At 45.7% G+C, this 13,921-nt stretch overlaps 1 protein-coding gene across 8 annotated transcripts in view; it reads right to left on the bottom strand.

Annotated features, from left to right (window-relative positions):
- PRRC2C (proline rich coiled-coil 2C) overlaps positions 1-13,921 on the bottom strand; it is a 419,385-nt gene that overhangs the window by 194,147 nt on the left and 211,317 nt on the right. For 7 of the 8 annotated variants that reach the window (XM_029618671.1, XM_029618666.1, XM_029618669.1 and 4 more), the window contains 3 exons: positions 10,358-10,596; positions 6,507-6,750; positions 232-430 (listed from right to left, as the gene is read on the bottom strand). In XM_029618671.1, coding sequence (XP_029474531.1) covers positions 232-430; positions 6,507-6,750; positions 10,358-10,596 — 682 coding nt within the window. The remainder of the gene's footprint in view (positions 1-231; positions 431-6,506; positions 6,751-10,357; positions 10,597-13,921) is intronic. The other variant, XM_029618667.1, reaches the window with a different exon arrangement.

Genomic DNA, 13,921 nt, shown 5'->3' with positions numbered 1-13,921 from the left:
TTAAATGAAAAACAGAATTTAGTTCTCTCATTTTCTTACATTTTCCTAGGTAACAAGCAAACATGCCACAGCCTCCCTTTGTACGAGTCCTCATAACTCCTTTTTTCCTTTGCTTGTCCTCTTCTTCCACCCACTAGAAATTAGTTGTTTAACTGAGTTAAGTCAGTAGTTGAAACAAACTAAATACAGCTTGTCCCAGTTGTCCTACGTTTAAGAACGGAAAGGACTCACCTTAGGTCCTCTGGCTCCTCTGACAGCTTGGGAGGATGTTCTGCATGAGGATACGGGTCTGACCCCCACACCACTCGAGGCTCTGAGCGGGGTACACTGTGCTCTCTCAATGGGCGAGAAACATGCTCAAATGACTCTGCGCCGACTGCAGATCCTTCCATTTGATCTCTTCTCAGCAACTGCTTGGGAGGTAGCATTCCTAGCACCCAAAGCACACAGATAAACAGCAGCCATTAATTACCCTCACCTGTAAACCATGTCGTGATCTGCCTTGTTCAAGCATCCAATCTCAACTATCTTCTCCCACAAAATTACAAGCGTAAACCTCCTAATAAAACCAATACAACAAACCCAAGTAATGAGCCCCGGACGAATACTGACACTATTCTTCTGTAACAAACCTTTTTTTATAAAATGTGTTGGCCTCAGATGGTAAAAAAGACCACTCATGATAAAAACCATATATCCAGTTAATCATTTCCTTGATGTGGCTGTTTGCTATAGCTTATTTATAAATAAGACTTCTGATTTAATATAAAAATGGAGACAGACAATGTCAAACGAATTTCATCATTTATATTTCCTGACAAAAATAGATTAACAGGCAATAAATGTACAAAATAATAGAATGGATTAAGATAAGCACAAGTAAGAAAAACTGTAGATTCAGGCAAGCCACTGCTGTATAACTAATTTAGGAAGAAGAATCTTATTATGCCTGGTGACCTCTGCCTATAGGAATGGCTTAGACCTGGAGTATATATGAGTAGATATCAATGAGCGCCAGCAACAGCAAATGATAAGTGAAAATTTTCTTCCCCCTTAGGCAGAACACAAGGTATGAAAACACAGAAACCTGTTAAATAAAATTTAACAGATTTCTGGCCCTATGCGCCACTTTTGATTATTGATATTTTTGGGCAGAGACTTTGTAATCCTGTGAATTATCTTATGTAGTGGTATATACAGTGAATTCACAAACCACATTTATTCACAATATATGTTCTCAGATGAAGGCAGCTCAATAGAGTCACATTTGTGCTGTGTGAGTTGGGAAACATCTGAAGAGGTCTGCAGAAAGCCTCTGAGCATATGTGGAGTGGATCCACATTGACACTGGGCCAACTACCACTCAGTTTACAATTAGCAAACACAAAGCAACAAAAAAAAACTAAAATGTGAAGCAGATGGACTGTGACACTCCACCAAGCTGTTGTCATCAGAACATGAACTTTATTGATAATTTTATTTTCTCTGAAGACAATCACCCTTGACTGACTCACACGATTAATTAGCTATAGGTTTTCTTCATATAAACAGGGCAGACATTAAAAATGAGCAGGGCTATCTATCTAGGAGGGTTGAGAACATGGGGAATCAATTTAAACATTTAAATTTGAGATTCACCAATTTTCCTAAAGTTATGGGTGAACTTTGTGTTACTTTGAAGAAATATCTGATAAATGTTTTGCATCTTTCGGATGAGCAAATTGTGGATAAATGTGGTTTGTGAATTCACTGTATATACCACTACATAAGATAATTCACAGGATTACAAAGTCTCTGCCCAAAAATATAAATAATCAAAAGTGGTGCATAGGGCCAGAAATCTGTTAAATTTAACCCTGGGTTAGATATGGAGAATCTATCTGCATTTCTGGAGATATCTAATGTGGAGCTTATTGAGAGAATCATTCAACAAAAGGCAACATGAATCAAAGGGAAATTCAAGAAATAACCTAAGGGAAAACTTTCCCATAAGCCATGTACATTTTTATGTATTTATTACCAAAACCCTTACATACATTCTATAATGTCATCATACTAGACACTAACGGTCTTCAGACCTTCATTATCTTATATTTAATCATTTGGCAAGATAGGATACTTTTTTTGGTATAGTTTTTTTTTTATTGCATATACTAAAAGACTGAACTTATGCGAACAATTTTGGATTTTTTTAATTTGAATTCAGTGGCTTCCCAGGGTTTAAATTTAGAGATTGAGTGGTACTCCATTATTTAACAGACGAAGCATCAATCATCATGAAACGTATGTCATTAGTTTGACGTTTCAGGAAGCTACTCTTTATCTGTCATTCATGGCATTGTCTTTTCCGGTTTGAATTTGACGCCATTTTCGCCAACGCTGTTACACAATGTGTGAGTAGAATTGATAATAAAATGTATGTGATTGGCACATGTTTTTTGGCTTTTACAGAATTGAGAGACACTTCTTGTTTATGAAATTACCCCCAATGCAGAAACAGTGGTTTCGAAACGTGGATCGTGTCGGGGTGGGATATGTGTTCTTTGAGCTCAGATAAGTTTTTATATGCAATAAAAAAATACTATTTCAAAAAAAGATTCATATCTTGCCAAATGATTAAATGTAATACAATGAAGGTCTGAAGACCAGTAGTGTCTAGTATGAAGGCATTATAGAATTTATGTAAGGTTTTTGGTAAAAAAAAAAACCAACATATGTACATGGCTTATTGAGAGAATTACATTGTTTCCTTTTTTAGTGAGCAAGATAGGAAAATTGGTTCTTACCTGCTAATGTTCATTCCTGTAGTACCACAGATCAGTTCATAATCCGGGGCTTTGCCTCCCCTTCCAGCAGATGAGAGAAAGTTTTGCAGACACTGCCACGGTACCTGGTGTGCCACCTGCAGTCCTTCAGTGGTAATAAATACCCAAGCCAAGATAGCAATAACGAATTACTATCCCCCTGAAGGAGCAGTAGGAAATGGAAACTTAGAACAGATAACTTTGCCCACACTAAAAACATGCAGGACTAACAAAACCTGTGCCATTCTTCAGATTAATTACAACAGATCGAGTGGATTCTCCAAATTTTCCTTCCTCAACTGGGTGGGACTCTACACTGATCTGTGGTACCACAGGAATGAAAATCAGATCAGAACCAATTTTTCTTTCCCTGTACATAGCCAGATCAGTCCAGACTCCTGGGATGAACCAAAACTTCCCTAAACGGGATGGGACTGCGAGAGTCCTGTTGAAGTACACTACCAAAGCCCATCGCCTCTGGGGCCTGGACATCCAAACGATAATGCCTGGCAAAAGCATGCAATGACTTCCAAATAGCCGCCCTACAATCTCTTGTGGCGAAACTTGCTGACATTTGGCCCAGAAGGGTGCCTGGGAATGGGTAGAATGAGCCCTTAATCCCTCCAGGATAGGATGACCCCGACAGATATCCATGGAGCCGACTGCTTCCTTCAACCAACGTGCAATCGTGGCTTTTGATGCCTTATGATCCCTTTTGGCACCACTCCATAATACAAAGAGGTGATCTGACAACCGGAAGCTGTTAGTGACTAAGATACCGCAACTATGCACGCTTGACATGACATCCAATAGTTGCAACTCTCTTGCATGAGGCGCCATAGAATCCAAATTTGGAAAAGCTGGGAGCTCCACAGATTGATTTAAGTGGAATGACTATACCATCTTTGGCAGAAAAGAAGGAACCGCCCTCAATGAGGATCTCTACATGACAAGGCTTGAAGTTCTGAGATACTTCTAGTGGAACAAATCACCACCAAGAAAACCGCCTTTAAAGCGAGATCTTTCATAAGCCCTTCTTAGTGGCTCAAACGGCGCTGCACACATGTTCTTAAGGACTAAGTTAAGACTCCAAGAGGGACACAGTCTCTGAACTGGAGGGCACAAATGCTTGGTGCCCCTCCCCCCGGAGGAAACGCACCACATCCAGATGCGCAGCTAGAGCCGCTCCCTGCACCTTGCCTCGAAGACGGCCCAAAGCTGCGACCTGAACTCTGAGGGAGCTAAAGAACAAACCCTTCACCAACCCTTTTTGCAAAAAGGTCAGAATGTGCACTATGGAAGCTCGCATGGGATCAACCCTTTGTTCTGTGCACCACTTCTCAAAAACTCTCCAGACCCGCACATATGCCAAGGAGGTGGAAGTCTTTCTACCCTGCAATAGAGTAGAAATGATATCCTCGGAATATCCTTTTTCCCTTAAGTGTTTCCTCTCAAAAGCCAAGCTGCGAGACAGAAGCGAACCGCCTGATCTAAAAATATGGGACCTTGATGCAGAAGCTTGGTAGATGAGCAAGCCTCAATGGTTTGTCGACTACTAGGTTGATCAGATCTGCAAACCAAGGCCTCCAAAGCCACTCCGGAGCCACCAGAATTACGTCTTCCGGATGAATCTCCACTCGCCGCAATATCTTGCTCACCAGTGACCATGGCGGAAACACAGACCAAAGAAGAACCAAGGCATCGACCCCTCTGATCTGCACTCTCCTCTGCAACCGAAAAAGCAAGGTGCCTTAGCATTTCGCTAAGTTGCCATTAAATTTATGTGAGGTCTGCCCCATCTGCAATGGATGAGGCGCATTGCTTTCTCAGACAACTTCCACTCTCCGGGTCTAGCTGCTGCTGGCTGAGCTAATCCGCTTACACATTGTCGATCCCGGCTATGTGAGAAACTATCAATGCCAGATGCTGCTCTGCCCAGAGGATCAGCTTCCCCACTTGCTGAGCCACCGCCTAACTCTTGGTACCACCGTATCAGTTGATGTAGGTCACCGTCGTCACAATGTCTGACAAGATCCCAACTGGACGTCCGTGCAAGACGTAGAAACGCATGCAGTGCCAACCACACTGCTCTCGTCTCTAAGCGACTGATAGACTACAACACTTCCTCCGCCGACCACTGGCCCTGCATCGACTAAACTTGGCAGACAGCTCCCCACCCAAAGAGACTGGTTTCAGTAGTAACCACTCCAGAACCTCCAAGTCCACCCCGTGACACAACTGGTCCCGACCAAGCCACCATGCAAAACTGGACCTGGCTAACTCCATAAGTGTTAGTGATAGTTGAAATTGCTCTGACAACGGATCCCACTGGGAAAGCAACACTGCCTGCAGAGGCCTCATACGACCAAATGCCCAAGGAACCAGCTCCAAAGTGGACGCCATGGAACAAAGAACCTGCAAGTAATCCCAAACCCTGGGCACCTGGCTCTTCAACAACCTGAACTTGTGACTGCAATTTGACAATGCGCGCCTCGGTGAGAAAAAATTTCTGCATCCTGGAATCGAAACACGCCTCTAGAAAGTCCAGCACCTGAGAAGGGGAGAGATGATTCTTGGACAAATTCACCATCCATCCCAGGGATTGCAAGAACTGCAGCACCAAGTCAACCACTTGTCTGCAAAGGACCTCTGACTTCATTCGAATAAGCCAGTCCTTCACACTCTCCTTTCTGAGAGCCACCACCACCACAACCTTGGTGAAAGTTCTTGGAGCCGTTGCCAGACCAAATGGAAAGGCACAAAACTGAAAATGCATCCAGAGGATCATGAACCTGAGAAACCTATGATGGTCCAGCCAGATCCCTATATGCAAGCATGCATAGGTCAAATCCAGGGAAGCCAAAAGCTCTGTGTGCCGCTGCGATGTGAGGAGATGTATATCCAGACATATCTGGTGTAAATGACCCTTTCACTCTTGCCCTACTCCCACAGTGGTGCTTGTTTTTGCAAGTACTATTTGTGAATATGAGAAGCAAGAAAAAGGGAAGTGATAAGAAATATATAAGTAAATACTCAATTGTTCCCTTCAAGTGGGCACCAAAGGAAACTTAGCAAGCCAGAGGACAAGTGCAGGTCCCTATGAGTGATGGCTTATTTTTGACAATACAGAAGTGAGAATACCATAGAGAGAAACAGATGCTGGGGTGGTTGATGTAAAGGAGAGGGGTAATAAAATATATGCACGCAAACACATGCAGGCATTTATGATTCACTATGAACTTTTGCATCTTTGCACAAAGGAAGAGAGGAAACTATGCATACATTGGAAATAAATGATAAAAATAATCAAGAGGGATGCAAGGGTGGGAGAAAAAAGGAAAATATGTATCATGGCACCATGAGGTAAGGGTCGATCACAAACAAGGTATTGTAAAAAACATGTATATAGATGACAGAACGCAGAGTTTCCATCAGGAAATGAGGAACGTTTAGAGCCACATAATGTTCTATGCCATTACTTTGATAAGTAACATGCCTTGAACTCCTTGACTGGAAAGGCATGCCATAAACAAGCAAAAATGACGATTTGTGCTCTACATTGAAAATATTTATTTTAAAAACCCACTGATAAATTTATTGAATGCCTTACGAAGTGAAAAGGAGGATCAATGATGGAAAACAATTAAAACGATCATCTTTAGTGCTCTTCAGCAATCTAAATATTGAACAAACCAGCTGTACCTGGGTGCATAGGTGGCATGTCCATAGCAGGCCTCCCAGACATCATTCGTGGGTCCATGTAAGGCTGCATCATAAGCCAGCGGGGGTCAAAGCCCATGGAAGCCAGATGCTGAGGATGTGGTCCCAAGGGTTGGTAAAGGGGCCTGTGCTGTGGAGGGGGGACAGGGCTGCTGGAAGGCTGGGACTGTGCAGGTTGTGGAACAACTCCTTGTTGCTGCTGCCACTGCTGTTGCTTCATCTGCTCCTAAGGAAACAAGTGGAAGATGAAGAAATGCTTAAAGTGAGAAAGGGTTCCAAATAAAGTAAAGCTGCTTACTTGTAACAGGTGTTATCTATAGATAATAGGAAAAATCAGTCACATAAGTCAGGTGCCAACACGGAACATGCTCTCAGAGCTCAAAGACCTAGAAATTTTGCTGAGCTTACACGGATGTTCTTGCACGGCCACCATTGCACAAGTCTCTTCAGTCCCTTTCCTGACTAAACTTCAACCCCAGGGAAGAATGTGGGATAGATAGTATGGCTGGTTTGTACTACAATTCACAGAGAACAACTATTATAGGTAAGCAACAGTTTTCTCCATGGACAAGCAGGATGAATCCAGCCACAGAAGAGAGGACTCCCAAGTTGAGAAATGCGATGAAGTATTTTACAATTTTGCTGGATACAAATGAATTTCGATCTGGATAAAGAGGAAGGCAGCAGTTCTTAGTTAATTGTTTGCAATATGCATTTTAAGGAAATTGCTTTAAAGTTATATGGCTTATGGACAAGCATTTGCCCCCAAAGAAGGGAAGTTGGAATCAGTTTGTCTTTGGAAAGCAGAGTTGCTTACCTTTAACAGGTGTTATCCGAGAACAGTACGATGTCCGTCCTCACACATGGTGACAACAGATGGAGCCCGACCTTTGAATAGACGACCCCCGCCATATCCAACCGCGCACATGAAGTGCTCCACAGCTGCATTAACTCTTAATGGAGTCCACATGTACAGTGTGATGACAGCGCCCCCAGTACCACTAGAGTTCTGATTATGGCTGTTCCTGGTGGTGGACAGCATCTCCCCCTAGTAAATATGGTATCTGTCAACAGTCCAAGAGGCTAATTGCAGCCCTTGAATTGGGTTTATGAACAACATCACCCTTTCTGTCACAATGGCAGAAGGGAAGCCCAGGGTAACTGACGGTGCCATGGTGCTCTGCAGCATCCAACCATGTCCACCAGCACCCACAGTGGCAATGGTGCCCCAGTACCAATAGCGCCCTCTGCATTCACAAGCGATGGATCACATCAATGGCACTAATGGCACCACACCTAGGACTCAGACAGCACTTCACTGCACCACAGGTGCCTGGCATGCTTGACGGCATACAGCACCATCTATGGCATCCCAGGTGCCTGCAGACAACCACCAGGTAGCACCCTTTGTGTACATGGCGCCTGAAGATGCCAATGGCTCGCAAACACCACAGGCTGAAAATGGTGCCTGAAGATTTTGATAGTCCGGTAGTACAGATGACGCCCGTGGTGCCTGAAGGCGGAGGGCCCTTTGGAACTGATGTGCCACTGGGTGCCCCAAAGAACCGACACACCAGCACCCTTTATGGTTCCCCTCGGCTCAACTATGCATCCGAGTACGTTGATGCTTTGGAGTCACCGGTGTCCATGCCAGTGTCTATGGCAGACACTAACCTTGATAGCAACTCTGTTGCTCCAAGTCCCGTAGGGCCTCTGATGCCTCACAGCCATAATGCATTTGGCACTGTACAGTGATTCTGGGCACCTGAGAGCATCCACGCCCACGGCACCCGATATGCCATCAATAGCATATCTTGATGCCTTTTGGTATCCCTCCTGGACACCACCAATAGGGCTTGTCTATGCCCCCAACATTTGATAGCCTCAAGGGTACCTGGCCATGGTTCACCCTGGGTGCCTTGGTGCTCCAGGATGCCTTGGGTCGATGGTGACCCCAGCCACCCCAGACCCAAAGCCCTTGTTGGCTGAGTTTCCCCATGGTGTTCAAGAGCTTTCAGGACCCCACACCCTGGTGGACAATGGCCTCTAGGATGACCAGGCGGTTGATAGCAAACACAGCTTCCCCTGGTACTAGACATCAGTAAGAGCAGCCACGAATGGCATTGCTGGCAACACACCCGATAGCCTCGTGGGTGGCCCGCAGCTCGATAGCCTCAAGGATAACCTTGGCGCTCGATAGTAGTTCTGGTTCCCAACCTAGTGTGGACCACGACATGTCAGTGCCGCTACTCCACTGCATCGATGACCATGGCGCTCTATGACAGGTTGATGCTGTTCCTCTGGTGCATTAAGAGTCCATAGTGCATGATGGTGTCTATGGCACCCACCTACAGCAGGAAGGCCCAGATAGGGCAATCAAAAGCATGCACGGCACTTGATAGTGCTCAGTGTCAAAAGGCCCTAACAGCGTCAAGGGCAGTCACGCACCTTGAATGCAGTCCTGTTTCCTGATTCGGTCCTGACATTGACACATCAGACCATTAGTATGCTGGCATGGGTGAGTTTGGGCACCTATTACTGGGCATGGCATCAAAGGTGCAGCAGAAATGCTGCTTGCCTAGGCTCCTGCTCACTCTCTCTCACAAGACGACTGCACTGCCATTACTGGCAAGCAGAAGGTGAGACTATGTCATCCAGGGCACCTGCCCATGGAGACTAGTTCCATAGAATGTGGGGAGGATGAGCTCTTCCACTGCCCCCCAAACAATGCAGTCCTTGATCTACTGTCCACGCCTCCATCGATGCTGATCGATTGGTGAATCAACATTGAATTCCTGTCTAGATATAATGCAGGCAGCTTCCCCAGGCTCAGTGGCCTACATTGCCCACGGACAGCATTCTGTTAGCTCCAGCGGAAATACACCAAACACAGAGAGAGCAAGGAGAGGGCACAGAAAAACTGCAGATGCAGTATTTATTTATTAAGAAATAGAATTAGATTCTGCCAGGCTGCAGAGCGACTAAGGCCCACCATGAAGCAGGCAGAAAGTTCCAGGCCAGATTCCATCCGATGTCACCCATAGGTGAGGACTAACATACTGCTTGTCCTCAGAGAATGTATGCTTCAAATATGTTAACACCTAAGGCCTGGCAGAGAAATGTGTACAAAACTTGCAATACAGTGGGTGCATACCTTTTGGCCACATAACATTTCTAGCATTCTGTATTTCACATTTTCATGATGTCTATTTGGGATACAAATACAAAAAAAAAGCAGGCACAGTTAAACTACAGGAAGCTGTGTGGTGGCATACACTGAAGTTACAAATGTTTATATTTCAAATCTCACAACAAAACCTGTTTGAATAGAATTAGGCAGTGCCCCTAATTTTGCGACAGCCAGATTGATCCAAAGGCTTAAAATCTATTATATATATTCTGCAGGTTTACAAAGACTATATTAAATCAACATAAAACTCTCTGCATTTAAGACTGTTGCCGTATCTTACATGTTCCATGAATAATTTTTTGTTACCTTCATATGTACAATACAAAACCGTTTTCTTTAAATCTGTCTGCAACAAGTCTTTTTTTGGCAGCTCCAGTCAAGGATTATATAGCTCCTTAATGCCACAAATAAGTTTCCATACACCAGCATGATTATTCCTACATTTGTGCCCACAGTAGTACTGTCCACCACTAAGAACCTTCCTGAGCCATGGGTCATGTGCATAAACCTGCAGATTTAAGGAATTTCTTTGAACTGGAATATCTGATTAGTTACCAAACTATTGTTTAAAAACCTTCTGTAGAAGGTTACCCCCAAAGGGTCACAAATGTTGCACTGTAATCTTTCAGCTGCTGTTGCTTACCTGTCTCTGGAACCTGGGGGGAAGAGATTTCTGAAAGTGTTTGTGATACCCTGATGAAACAGTGGGTCGTGGCTGAGTTCCTGAATCTGGCTCGTTTTCATGGGCTAGTGGAGGTGCTGCCACCGAAGCCGGCACTTCTGTTGGTGATGGCACTCTTACTTCCTCGGTCACTACTGATGGTGAACTTTCTTGCTCACTGCAATTGCTGTCTTGTCTAGAGAAGACTGGCTTATCTTCTGCTAAGAGAAAACGCAGTGTTATTCTGTTTTACTGTTATAAGTCATCATGCACAGTCAAGCCTCTATCAAAGTATGCTACAAAATCTAGACGATTACCTAACCACTGCACAAAGCAATCACTAAGTTTACCTGGATTTACCTGCACTTAGGGCCATCTCCCAACTACACAGCACTGTAGTGGCTTACACTGTGTTACTCCTCAATGCCTGGCATTTAATACTCAAATCATGCTTCCAAAAAATGAACCTAAATAATACAATCACGTATCTCTGTCCTCACTCTGTGCCAGGCCCATGCATTTACCAAAGAACAAGCTAATACCACTTGCTCAGCATCAAAGTGACAAACTATGCCATAAAAACTGAAAAATGGAGAAATTACTTACCTGATAATTTCGTTTTCTTTGGTGTAGACAGACGGACTCAGGACCAGTGGGTTATGTGCTCTTCTGCCAGCAGATGGGAGACGGAGTCAGATTTCAAAGCTGACGTCACTCTAGATATACCCCTGCAGTGACCTCAGCTCTTCAGTATTCTCTTCGAAAAGCCATTGTGGATACATATTTGCTTAAATAACTTGATTAAAACTGATTAAACTTGACAACTAATTCAACTGATTTAAAAAACTGGAGACCGCCAGTGTACTCAACCAATTAATGCCGACACCGGACAAACTAGGAGTGTCATGAACGGGGTAGGCAACGGCTTACCCGTATTTGCTTAACCTTGAAGTTTGCTTTCCGAGGTCCTACTTCTCTGGGGCAGCCATTGGCGGGAAGCTGAGTCCATCTGTCTACACTAAGGAAAACGAAATTATCAGGTAAGTAATTTCTCCATTTCCTAGCGTGTAGCCAGATGGACTCAGGACCAGTGGGATGTACAAAAGCTACTCGCGGACAGTATGCCCTTGCGAAGGCTGCGACTTCTCGGGCCTGAACATCCAGGCGGTAGAACCTGGAGAAAGTGTGTAAGGAGGACCACTTCGCCGCCAGACAGATCTTGGCGGGCGACAGCAGCTTGGTTTCTGCCCAAGATACTGCCTGGGCTCTAGTAGAATGAGCCTTAACCTGTAGAGGTAAGGGCTTTCCTGCCTCTATGTAGGCTGCCTTGATTACTTCCTTGATGAAGCGAGCTATGGTCGCCTGAGAGTCTGCTTCTCCCCGCTGTGGAGAACGAACAAGTGATCCGTTTTGCGCACTGGTTCCGATCTTTCCAGGTATCGCACCAGGAATCTGACGACATTTAGATGGCGAAGAAGGCAGCAGACTTCAGAGTCCTTATGCTCCTCCGGAGATGGAAGGGTGATATCTTGGTTAAATGAAGCTCGGAGACCACTTTCGGTAGAAAGGAGGGAACGGTGCAAAGCTGTATCGTTTCACGAGTAAACCTAAGGAACGGTTCCTGACAGGATAGTGCCTTCAGCTCGGAGATGCGACGGGCAGAACATATTGCCACCAGGAATACCGTCTTTCAATGTTAAGAGGCGTAGTGACAGACTGCGCATTGGTCTGAAGGAAGCCCCAGCTAGAAAGTCTAATACCAAATTGAGATTCCATAGGGGCACCGGCCACTTTAGGGGTGGTCGAAGTTACTTCACCCCTTTAAGGAAACGGGCCAAGTCCGGATGCGTTGATAGATGGATTCTGCTCACTTTGGCTCTGAAGCAGGAGGGGGGCTGCTACTTGAACCTTGAGGGAGTTGAGAGACAACCCTTTCTTCATACCATCATGTAGAAATTCTAGAATCATGGGAATCTTGGCCATCCGCGGGGATACCCTGTGGTCCTCGCACCAGGCTTCGAATATTCTCCAGATCTGTATGTATACCAGAGATGTTGAGAACTTGCGCGTGCGGAGCAGGGTGTCAATCACGGCCTTCAAGTAACCGCGTTTCTTCAGGCGAATCCTCTCAAGGGCCAGACCATAAGAGAGAATAGAGATGGATCTTCGTGAAGAATTGGGCCCTGCTGGAGAAGGTCCCTGGGTGGAGGCAGGCACAGAGGGTTCCCCGCAAGGAGTCTTTGCATGTCTGCGTACCATGGGCGTCTTGGCCAATCCGGGGCCACTAGTAGAACTAGTCCCCTGTAGTGTTCTATCTTGCAGTTGATCTTGCCCAGTAGTGGCCATGGGGGAAAGGCGTACAGTAAGTCTTCCTCTGGCCAGGTCTGGACAAGTGTGTCGATCCCTTAGGAGTGCGGCTCTTGTCTGAGGCTGAAGAACCTGGGGACCTGGGCACAGAGAGGTGGCCAGTAGGTCCATGGCTGGGACACCCCAGCGATTTACTAATAGTTGGAAGGCTGTAGTTGACAGCGTCCATTCCCCCGGGTCCAGGCTCTCTCTGCTGAGGAAGTCTGCTGAGACGTTGTCTTTTCCTGCGATGTGGGAGGCAGAGATCCCTTGTAGGTTTACCTCCGCCCATGCCATGAGAGGGTCTATCTCCAGAGACATCTGCTGACTCCTGGTTCCTCCCTGGCGGTTGATGTAGGCAACCGTTGTAGTGTTGTCAGACATTACACGAATCGCTTTGCCTCGGAGTCTGTGGCTGAATCGCAGGCACGCTAGTGTGACTGCTCAAGCTTCCAGGCAGTTTATGTTCCATCCCTCCTCTTCTTTGCTCCATTGTCCCTGGGCTGTCAGTTCCTGACAGTGAGCTTCCCACTCTCGTAGGCTCACATCCGTGGTGAGCACAATCCAGTTCGGTGGGGATAGGCTTACTCCTCTGCTTGGGTGGTCTTCCTGTAGCCACCACTGAAGCTGAGAACGAACTTCTACTGGTAGTTGGAGGCGAATTGAGTAGTCTTGGGACAGTGGGTTCCAGGCATGACAGTAAGGAGCACTGGAGTGGTCGCATGTGAGCCCTTACCCATGGAACGACCTCCAGGGTTGATGCCATGAGCCAGAGGACTTGAAGATAGTCCCATACCTTGGGGCGTGCATTGGTCATCAATCGTCATAATTGTTCCATCAGTTTCCTTCTATTCGGGGGAGGGAGGAAGACTTTGTTCTGTTTGGTGTCAAACTAGGACCCCAGGTACTCTAGAGACTGAGAGAGCTGCAGATTGTTCTTGACCATGTTCACGACCCAACTGAGTTCCTGCAGTAGGTTCTTGACTATGCTGGTCACCTGCTGGCTCTCTTCCGAAGACTTTGCTCTGATCAGCCAGTCGTCCAAAAAAGGGTGTACCAAGATCCCTTCCTTCGTGTTGCTGCCACGACCACCATAATTTTGGAGAATGTTCTGGGGGCGGTTGCTAGGCCTAATGGTAGCGCTCAGAACTGGTAATGGTGTCCAAGTAACGCAAAGCGAAGAAAACGCTGGTGATCTTC

Source organism: Rhinatrema bivittatum, chromosome 10 (genome assembly GCF_901001135.1).
Source record: "Rhinatrema bivittatum chromosome 10, aRhiBiv1.1, whole genome shotgun sequence".
Classification (NCBI taxonomy): Eukaryota; Metazoa; Chordata; class Amphibia; order Gymnophiona; family Rhinatrematidae; genus Rhinatrema; species Rhinatrema bivittatum.
This window is presented reverse-complemented; position numbering and strand designations above follow the sequence as displayed.